General features: G+C 40.1%; 1 protein-coding gene across 4 annotated transcripts in view; it reads left to right on the top strand.

The window, feature by feature from the left end:
- Positions 1-1,152: 1,152 nt before the first annotated feature.
- Positions 1,153-11,412, top strand: part of LOC111227645 (trafficking kinesin-binding protein 1-like) — a 36,114-nt gene continuing 25,854 nt past the window's right edge. Inside the window, exons 1-2 of one of the 4 annotated variants that reach the window (XM_022753240.1) lie at positions 1,153-1,307; positions 10,558-10,752. Coding sequence is in view for 2 of the 4 variants with exons in the window: in XM_022753236.1 (XP_022608957.1) it covers positions 7,023-7,026; positions 10,558-10,752 (199 nt within the window). In the remaining 2 variants the exon portion in view is untranslated. Of the gene's footprint in view, positions 1,308-6,793; positions 7,027-10,557; positions 10,753-11,412 lie in introns of those variants that run through there. The other 3 variants (XM_022753236.1, XM_022753239.1, XM_022753238.1) reach the window with 3 other exon arrangements.

Here is an 11,412-nt window from a genome sequence, read left to right as displayed (position 1 = left end):
TCATTTGTTTCATCTGTTTGATGCTCTTGTGCTATAAGTGACCATATTTATTTGCTTCTAATTGCATCCTCCTTGTACTGTTCCATTCAATTCCAACATACATAGTAGGTAAAGACTTTATTAGAGGTAGCGGACACCTGTGCAGTGCTACTGCCATGCAATAAATCATATCTTTGAGAAGCTTGTAATGTTCAGTTTTGGTTGACACTGTGCCAGAGAGGTGTGGATTCAACTTTTAGCTCATTTTGAGGCTGAAGTCAGTGGTTATATCACACTAGACTGCATTTGTATTGATGTTTTTTTAGAATTAATGTTTCTAATATTTCGTCCATCCCCATTATGCGATTATTAGGGCAACAGAAACACCTCACTTTAGTGCTGTCCAATCCAATACCACAATTACTGCTCCAAACATTACCATAGAGGACAAACTTTACATCCTTCTGACACATTGTCAACGAACACAGAATATTCTAAGCTTCTCAATGATAATTCTTATTACAGGGCTGTTGTATTAGATTATAAACCTATAAACTGATAACAGTGTAAAGTGAACCCTAACCCTATAATTATCCACACTTGAGCATGCGTTCTGTTTATGAACCAGTCAGCCATTAAGCAGATGAGTGTGTTGTTGCGTCTATAAATACTACTGCTTGCAATAACCTTGTGTGAAAGAAAAACAGGGAGGGATTTTTCTGTTAAAGCTGTAACTGGGCACATGTTCCCACATATAAAACTAATGAGTTTGATTTTTAAGCCTAACGTACTGTTTAATGTTTTACACATATTCAGAATCATACTGTATTAGATATGTGCCATTTATAACTCGTGATTTAAAAAATGGTTGCAAATTAACAGTCTTCTCCTGTCCTCTGCTGTTTTTCTCTTATAGGTATGCATTGAAAACCTTCTGTACATCCAAGTGCATTGTTCTGGCTCTGCTGGTGAGACATCCTGATCAGTATTGTCCACTTCCAGCACAATAAAGCCCTCGAGAAGAATCTAGTGTAACCCATTTTTGTTTTGGCAAGTCCAAGTTTTGTCCATGGCTGCTCCTGCCTTAAATCGGTAACCACTCAGCGCCAAGCTGGACCCGAAGACTCCGCCTCCCCTCACCTGCTCCAGCTCCTCTGCCCCGTCCCCTAAACAGTCTTCGCACCATATAGACGTATGTCAGCTCCACAACCCAGGGCTCCGACTGGCAATCGAGGAGGAGGAAGAGGAGGAGTATGTCAGTGAGGCAAGTCTGCCAGCTGCACTCTGGGAATTCCCGGCCACCTACAGAGATGCAGAGACCATTACTGGTAATGTTGCATGCATACATTAAAAGCACAGGTAGACAAAACTTACTGGAATCCATTTGGCAGTGCTGAATCAGCACTAGGTGCATAAATATACACATATTCCTTCACCACTATATCGTAGAAGTTCTACATCAGAATTTACCACAATAAAATGTTTCCAACAACAGCCCTTAATTTCTAATGAAGGGACATTGCAGGCTGTGGAAGATGGTGTGTGAGAGTGAGACATGTGGAGTGGTGAGAAACTGTCCCTCTCTTTGACCCTTTTTTATGTCACATCCTGTCAGTAAAGCGGCTCTATGGGACTTCAGCTTTGTATAAGCCAGCGTGTGAAATAGAGAAGAGCTCCCCACGGACTGTGTCTGTCAACTCTTTCACTCATCTCCCATTCTCTTTTTTCTCCACAATCATCCTCTTCTCCAAAAGAGGAATACTAATGTCTTGTCCCCATTGGTCACAATTTAGCTGCGTTGTGGAACATCTCTTCTTACAGAATGAGCCAGATATTTGGTCCAGAATGAGCCTTTCTGGACCAAATATCTAATCTAATCAGACTTTTTAATAATGTGATTTCACATAAAAGAGGAATGGGTATTGATGCTAAATTTTTAGAAGTTTGAATCACGCAGCAGTCTAGTTTGTCCCAACCTGGAAACAAAATCTGATGACAGACAAATCTTTTAGAATCAGTCTGCAGAGCTGAAAATGCAGTACAAGACTGTGTGGGCATTGAAATAAAAAAATTAAAAAATCCAGCACAGTCCCCTTCTGAATCTTGTGATAAAACCTCTCAAGAAAGCGCAACAGTGCCATGCCTCTGTTTAATAAGGAGTTTAGGACCCAGTAATGAACAGGCCCAGTGAAGAGGAAATGGAGCTGAATACAGCCAAAAGCTACTTCAGTAAGGCCATAAAGGTTTCCAAGCACTTGTACAGCACTAGACTAAAGAGTCAGTTCAGCAGTGATTTAGACTATGGCAGTGTTTTTACTCACAGACAACAGGAAAAAGGCCCTCCCAAGCATACTCCTTCCCACCCTTCACCATGACCTCAGTTCCTTGCATTATTTTGAACAGCAAGGTCCCTTCAAGCAAGACATCAAGAAATCTGGAGCTTCTGAAGGAGTTTCACACCTTGAACACAAACATATACTTGGCTCTACTGTGAATCCATCTATCCATCTATTCAGTTTCCAAACCAGCTTATCTTTTCACATGACTGGGGCCAGGCCAGGGGGATTTGACAGCTTTTTTTGTTCTACAAGAGTTCATAGACCTGTGTGATGTCCTAGCAACCTTTACAATCATCTCTCTGAAATGAATAGTGAATGCATGAGCAGGATAGGGTTTTCTTGTCTCATTTTCGTCAAGCTGGGGGCATTAGTGACATTTAGCATAGCCATAATGAAGGTTTGCACAGATGGTAGTCTCACAGAGCAGATACTTATCATCTTCTGCAGCTGGTGCAATGCCATGGTTCTGCTGACTTCAAACAGTCAGAGACGTCATAGAGGCAGAACTACCTCTTAATACACCTCTGCACAGGCTTCACCACTCAGCTGTGGTGGCTGCTGTTTCCTTACTACAAATAGTTTTGGAAGAGTCCGTCTGACACCCCACAACGTCAATGCTACGATACTGTTTGTTGATTTTAGCTTTATTTTAAGCATCATGTCACCAGAGCTTCTTCAGCAGAATCATTTGCTGGATGTTGTGTGTGCTTGTGGACTTGTGAGGTCCCAGAACTTTTTTTATGGTCACTGAATCAGTGTGTTAATGGCTACTTCTTAATGCATGCTGCTAAACCATGCTTATGTAAGCAAGTGGTGGACAAGGTAAAAGGAACACACAGAGCGTAGTATAGTGCAGTCAGTTGCAGTAGTCCTGCCAAATCTGTTTAAAGCTTACTATGCCCAGTTCTGTTGAAGCTATTTGGAAATTGATTTCTCACTAAATAAGCTCCCTGGAGAAAAATAACATTGCATTGTCACTGCTCACTTTTCTCTTTCTCAAGTGCTGAAACTATATTTAGATTCCAGGTTCACAAGCATTGCTCGGGATTTCAGATCTTAATGCTGCCTGACTTGAATCTTTGTTTTTGATCTAGTGTTGTATGGTAGTGTTCTGATCTCTAAAGATTTTTATTTGGTGATGTCAAAGTTTAAAAAAAGAAGCAAAAATATTCAGTTCTTGATTTCAGTTTGATTGAAACTGATTAGTGATGTGTTAGTGCAAGAGCCAAGTGTGTAACACATGTATTTTGCAAAAATCAAATGTGGAAATGACATGCTGTGGTAATTCTGCTAAAGTCAAGGTTTTAACACTAAAGTCATTCAAGGGCAAGACAGTTGAGGAGGTTAGGTCAGTGCTGCCATCTGCTGGTATGATAGGAATATTAACAAACCTAACTTTCCATTCAAAGTTAGATTTACAGTATAAACTGTTAACATTGTAAGTTCTTTCGTGTCTCTTTATTTCTTTCTGTCTCTCTCCTCCTTCTCTGTCTGTCACCGTCTCCATCTCCCTGTGTAACTCTCTAGTTGAATACTTCCTCGCCGAGAGAGAGAGTTTGTGTGGAAGTGTGTATGTGTGTACAATTGCACAAAGTCCAGTGGATAAATGAACACAAAGAGCTGAATAGAGCTGCTCGTTGCCATGGGGCAGTTCCTGGGCGTAAGGTTAATTCTCCGTGGTTACCAGCCAACAGTGATGTAAAGAGTTGAGTAACTGTGAAATTATGGGATGCTTAGTTAGGAGAGAGAGATCAGGAACAAACAGGCGGACAGAGAGGAGACAGAAAACTTGAGTGAGACAGAGACAAAGTTATGTAAGTGGACAAACAGAGTAGAATCCAAACTGCTGAGTATGCTGCCTGACTCTGATCCAATCACAGCATGCGAAAACAGCCATTGTGCTGCGCTCGGTTCTTGTTCACTGTTTGCATTATCACGTACACACAGTAGAGACAGAGCTAACATGAGACTGAAACTGTGTTCACCTGATGGCGTCTCTATAAAGTGAGCAAAACTATTTTGTTTGTGTTGAGTAATTCACTTCTGTCACTGTAGTCATTTTGTTAGATTATAAATTAACTTGGGGTCCATCAGACGTATGCTGCACATATTATCTTACGCTGTCTCCATGGATACAGTGTTTTTGTACATGACCCTTACAACTGGCTGACTACATACTTTACAAAGCAGGCTGAGCTGCATTAGTTTGGTTGTTGCAAGAGCCTTTCAGTTACACTGCATGATAACCTTGAATAGAGCATTGAAAACATTGATTTTTTGTGACAATTCAGCCAGATTGTTTTCATCGCTGAAACAGAATAGGCCATAGAGTTCACAACTCTTGCTTGTTTTCTCTCTTTGTTAGTCCGGCTTATTTTTCAGGCTCATGAAGGGGGCGTTGATGGCGCATGACGTTACATGTTTACACATCTGATACGGCCACATGTCCTGTCATGCTCATGCCTATTTACTTGATTCTTTCCAGCTTTTGGAACTGTGTACTTCGTGTACTTCGATTTAAAATGACTTTTTATTAACTTGTCATACAGTATTATATTCCACTGGTACATTTTACACATTTTATCTTTTTGTATTACCATACAAAAATCCATTGCATTACTGTTAATTACTGAGTTTGGATCAGTTTCTATGATGAGAAGTGCTGCTTCTCTAAAAAAACATGTCTCTTTTGACTCCTGAAAAAACCAACACATGACCATGTTTTGTGTGACCATAAAGCATTGAAATCACATGTACAGTATCACTCACTGCTAGCTTTTGTAACCGAACCAGTGTGCTGTCCTGTACAGCAGTTTGTATTGTAATGGTTCACAGCATGTGCAAATTTACTCTAGATGCTGGACTGAATCAGAGTGTAAGCCACAGTAAGGCTGAATGTTAGCTGACCAAAGAGGAAAGTTTTGTGGCGAGTTTGTAATGTAGTTTTGATAACAGGGTAGACATTTGTCTGCTGTATGTAAGTGGAATAACTGAACAACAGGATGCCCAGCAAATGTTAGGAAATAATCATATAATATTTCCCATTCTCAGTTTTTTCCTGGTTTAAACATGAGTTGTCTTTAAAGTTGTGCTAGTTTTCTGTGGCTGAAATTTAAATCTGCAATCAAGCCAGTGCCACTGCACTTTTATACAAGCTAACACCTTGGTGAAGACCTGCACACACATACTGGACTCAGAGATTTACAGGGTTAGTGACATTTGAACACCTTGGTGCAGACTCCCTCACGTAGATCTTGTGGACTGCCAGTGATATTTGACCATGTTGATGTACTCTCCTGTATTTCATGTGCGTACCCTCTGTGACCAGTGGCAGCATTCAACTGTAGCCCAGTCTAATTCTGGACAGGCCTGTGCTGCAGCTCCATTATATAAGTATTACAGTATTTGGTTGAATGGCTTCAATGGGGAAAATTGATTGACAACATCAATAAGTTTATTATAGTTCGCCACAGTTAGGTGTTCTTTATATGTTAAGAAACTTTTGCTATTAAAAGTGAGAGTATCTAGAGAGCAGCATGCACCTGTTCCTTTCACCAACGATCCACAAGTCACTGAATTACTCGGAGGAGAGTGTGATACAAAATTGGTAAGTTTTGGTGATTTTTAAACTCAATTTATGATCTTCCTCCAGTTTTATAGAATTACTTTTCTTTTCACTCGCATGTTGTTCTGGATTGGTTTTACCACACATCAGACCACCAGTAGCGAGTTTCATTCAGAGTTGCTCCTAAAAACTGACATAAGAATTTCTAAAATTAAACATTTGATCATTGACTCACTATGCTCTACCTTTTATGTCTAAACTACATGTGACACACCCTAACCACAACCATGCATAAAGGAAGTTGAGTAACTGTTAATTACACAGTAATGCAGCTATTAGGCCTCTCCTAAGTCTTTTATAAACAAGCTTAGGAATAAATTCAGTGCCCTTCAGTACCAGATGCTCTGATCTGTAGGATTACATGTAAAACACACTGAGTGGGTTTTTGGCAGTTTTTCTGCTGCAGCTTTGCTCGTGTTGTACAGGCCATGATTATTGCTGCAACTGTGTTAAATCTGTTCCGTTGACCTGTTTCCCTCGGGCGGTGAATAATGTTTAACACTTGCATATACTCTCAGTGTGAAAATCTCCTCAATCACATAGAATCTTTTATCAGGTCTGTGTCTCCATGTAAGAGTTTAATATGCTCCGCTGGAGCTGCTGAAACACATAGTAAAACAGTAGGAACCGCTTCAAGCCTGCTGTTAGCTACGCTGTGTTTATATAGGATAGAGAGAGCGAGAGTGTGTGTGTGTGTGTGTGTGTAGTTACAGCTCATAGGAAGAGCCCAGCTGGGTCTGCTGGGAGGAAAAGAGAGGGGGGGACAGAGCAGGCGTGGGGCGGTCCATGTGGATTCCGTCATTGGCATGTCAGGCATGACGAACCAGTTTGGCTCGGATCTCTTCTCCTCTTCACTCCTCCCTCCCTCTTGTCCTCTCTCTCTCTTTCTGTCTTTTCCACACAGTGCCGTCCTCTAAAACTTTCGGCTCCCTTTCTCTTGTTCTTCCTATCTCTCACCCTCCCAACTCTCTTTCTCTGTCTGCACTCTGTGTTATTTCTTGCGACCTTGCTCTCTCCTGGACCAGTGGAAAATGTGATTTGAGGGCAGAAGAGTCAGTGGTTGTCGGGCTTCAGGCACCATGAGTGAGTACACTGTGCACAGCGTGGTTTTTCTGCCAGTTTCGGCTGTTCTCAGTTGGGTTTATGAGCAGTTTGGCTAACATCTGGGTAGAGTTCTCTCACTGTCTCTATCTCTCGATCATCCTGTGTTTGTTTGTCTCTTTCTGTGAGTCACTCAGTTGTTTCCTCCCTTTTAGGTCAGTATAGTTTAGGCAGCTTTTAGGGATTTACCTTTTACAAGTTCAATATTTGTATTTTTAAGATTTTTTTTTGTTTTTAAAATGTTTGATAAATAAATAAAGGGTTATGGGTCCAAACCTCTAACATTGTTTTTAAAGCCAAAAGGTTTGCTGTGAATACATTGTAGAAAGGTTAACTTGTTTTTTTTTTTTATTTGAGTACAAGCAGCAGAAGTGCTTTACAGGAGGCAGCCATTCTGCTTAATAACACTTCTGAAGTCATGTCCAGCAGGTCTGGTGTGAATCCAGCCCTTCTGGTTGTATACCCTACTCTCTTCAGTGACCTAATTTAGGGTCTCAGTGTAGTGATACTACACTTAGCTATACTGTACTGTATGTCCAGTGTTGGTGCTTGTGTGGGTCAAGTGGAGGAAGGCAGCTCTGTTGGAAGTGTCTGTTATTACTTTGTCTTATTTTGACCAGACTCTGTCTGTGGCTCATTGTGATCATTCATCACTAGCTGCAAATCTCTACAGCTAAAATAATGACCAGATCTTGATTTTGACACTTGTCTGTCGGACTTTCTGCCTCCTGACTCTGTGTCCTCTGCACATGTTGTTGCATGTAGTGCTCAGATCAACAGTGGCCTGTTCTTGCATTTGAACTTGAACTTTCTTCCTCTGGTGGCTGCTAGCTGTTATTAATGTTGGCATGTCCCTACAGCTTGTCCTCTTTGTGCCTGCAGTCTTTATTTACATTTGAATATTGGACTTAGACTTTGTATATGTTGTATATCAGCTTTGTCTTAATTGAGCAGTTATAACTTGAAATGCCACTGTCACTTGTGATCACTATATCCCTGCTATTTGTAAAGTTGACCTTGTATGCTGGTTTATTGTGCTCTGTAAAAACTATTATATGATATAGTTTATCTTTATCTTATGCTGACAGAGAACCGCAACATAGAAAACACTGTCTGCTGTTTTAAGTACATAAAAATAAATATTCAGTCAACGACACTGTTACCACAGGCGGTCTGTTTACTTTGTACTTTCGGACAGTCCTGGTTAACTTGTTTTGCACTGTGTGCAAAAGTGTTTATATGTGAGAATTGTGAAATTTTGAACTGTGAAATGCATTCACACATTTAACAGAAAGATCATTCTAAAACTAACCAGATACAACACACACACACACACACACACACACACACACACACACACACACACACACACACACACACACACACACACACACAAAATTACATTTTACTGTCTCCATTGACCTTTTGTCAGAACACACAGCACGAACAGTTTGTGCTATTATTATCCTCATCCGTGTCCTATCAGTACTCAATTTAGGAGCTGAAGCGCACAGGTCATATTTCATATCAGTACAGAAGGGTAATATTGTGAATCTAAATAACAACCTCCTCCTTCCCAAGTTGGGTTTAATATTATTTCGTTTAATGTGAGGGTGTTCTCAAAAACTTTTAAGTTGATGTTCCAAAAAGTTAACTTGACATTATATATGGCTGCTCACTTTACAGGTGCACTTATTGAAAAACAAGCCCTGGCTTATCATCTTAATAATCATACTGATTTATTTTGAAAGATAATGGTTTGACATTTCAGTGGTTTTTTCGAAAAAGCTGGACTTATTGCATGTGATGTTGAGGAGAAATACAATAACCACATGAATAAAATTGGCTCAAACTTTACACAGCTGTTAGTTTGCTGCTGTAATGTGTATTGTGTCTAATGAAAAAACAGTTTTTTGTAAGAGAACCAAATGTATGATTAGCCATAGACCAGAATAAGAATCATCACATAATTCTTGGTGGCACAAATCAGTAAAAACTGTCGTAAACTGTAACTTTTCTAATGGCATTGGTAGGAACTGTAATTCAGTCTAATACTTACTCCTGTGTTGAAACCTCACTGGCTGGGCTTGCTGAATGATTCCCCAGCTGCTCTGTGTGTGTGTGTGTGTGTGTGTGTGTGTTTCCCTTTTTCAGCACAGTCAGTCATTCAGTCTGGATTAGCAAACTGTGAGAGACAGCATTGTTAGAGAGACACAGACAGACAGACGGAGAGAGAGAGACGGACAGCAGATGAGAGACACAGAGCCAGAAATAGAGGGAGACAGAGGAACAAAGGACATTATTTTTACTGTATGTTAATTCTCATTCTGTCTAAGAGCTTATCTATTTGACGTTTCTTTAGAAAAAGTGACTAAAACCTGAATTCTGTGAGTGAACAGAGAGGATGTGCTCTCTAATAGAGTCCTAAATGCATGCTACTTTTTAATAGCACACTAAACTGATGTGTGAACAGCGAGGCACATAGCTGAAAGCTTAGGTAAGATTATTTCATTTTCCACAGCAGCCCAGAAATGTGTCTCTCTGGTTGACTCAGACGTTTGAAGTAGAAGGTTGTTGACTTTTTTGAGGAGTTTCTGGACTGGTTTGGCTGCCATGTCAACGATAGCTATGCACAATGTATAAATGATAACAGTTCTTTTACATTTTTACCAAGTCATAAAAAGGTATATGGAAGTATATTTTTACTGTCATTGTGTGTGTTTGAAACTATGTGCTTTTGTTTGTTTAAGTGTCTTCCTTTGTTTTTATTGATATGAGGAGCAGGGTCTTGTAGTTTTTTTAAGAACACAGTTGGCTACACACATTAGAGAAACAAATACTGTACAGTAGAATTTGACATGAATGTGTATAGTAAAACACTCCTTTTTACGACATGTGTTGTTATGTTTTGATTGCTGTTGCAGTAATTATGGGTCTAGATAATAAGGGCTATGATGCTGTTTTTAAAATGTCCATATCTTTGCAGGCTGTACGAAATGTTGCGGCACAACCTGGTAATCATTGTGTGTATATATATATATATATATATATGTTTTTTTTTTTTTTTATTTATTTTTTTTTTAATTACTATCCAACTTAAACTGTTGCTTCCCAAGTAAGCACTTAATTTCATTTAACTGGAGATGCAAATGGACATAAATGAAGCTATCCCCCAGTTCAGCTCCATTTATGAGTGCTACAGGATTGTTGTAATGAGAAGTTGGCTAGTTCCTCTAGTTGGCCACTAGAGGGCATCATATACTTTCAGTTGAAATAAACTGCTGCAATGTCTTCTTGTGCTGATTACCAAATGAAAAGCAGTTGTCCAATCTGTGATATTAAGATAACCATAACTGACACTGTGATATTGTACCCATCACCAAACTTTGTCCCAGCTGAAGACAACATTTTTATGTCCACTCCCTATCAGTAATCCATAATGACTTTAAAGAAAATGTTATTGCCAAAGAAAAGAACAAATACTGTACAGTGTCTCTTTCTCTGTCTGTACAGATGTGTGTAACAGTACTGACTTGCCAGAGCTTGAGATTATCAGCTTATTGGAGGAGCAGCTGCCAGTCTACAAGCTGAGGGCCGACACCATCTTCGGCTACGACCAAGATGATTGGCTGCACACGCCACTGGTGGACCCTGACTCTGCCCTCGACCTCACTACTGAACAGATAGAGGAGACCCTCAAATACTTCTGTAAGTTGATCATACACTGTTTTCAGATGATGTCATTAGATATGTCCCTGAAATTGCCATGTTGCACTCTCAACACCACATATATCACACAGTAGGGACAGAAAGTTAGACTTCTAGATTTAATCTTCAGGAAACTGTTATTTGACAGTGACGATGAGAATTTAAGATTGAGAGGTAAGTGATTTAAGATACATACACTGACCTTGACTGAGCAGGAATCAGAGTGGGAGAAAGAGAGAGAGGGATTTGCCCACCACAGTGTGGGTGTGCCAGCTGCTCATGGTTGCCACAACAAACATACCTGGTAGGTCCCTCTCTCACTCTCTGTTGGTTGATGTTTTGCTCTCTCTTGCACTCAGTCCTCTGTTGTGTTTTTATGCACGTGTCTGCTCTATCAGACTAAGAGCTGTCTTGTGGTTGCCCCCTATGCCAGCGATAAACCACACACACCCACTTGCACACAACTGGAGGCAAACAAACACACACAGGCTCATATAAAACACGTGCGCACACTGCAAATGGCAAACCAAGGGATCGTAAAGTGTTTTTCACCATCAATAATTCAGTTCTAATTCATGTCTGCTTGAACAGTGACTCAGGGTAAAAACATGTTCTAAAAATAGATCAAGTGTCTTTATAAATAGGTTTAACTAAGAACTG

This window comes from Seriola dumerili, unplaced genomic scaffold (assembly GCF_002260705.1).
Source record: "Seriola dumerili isolate Sdu_G_001 unplaced genomic scaffold, Sdu_1.0 BDQW01000191.1, whole genome shotgun sequence".
NCBI lineage: Eukaryota > Metazoa > Chordata > Actinopteri > Carangiformes > Carangidae > Seriola > Seriola dumerili.
This window is presented reverse-complemented; position numbering and strand designations above follow the sequence as displayed.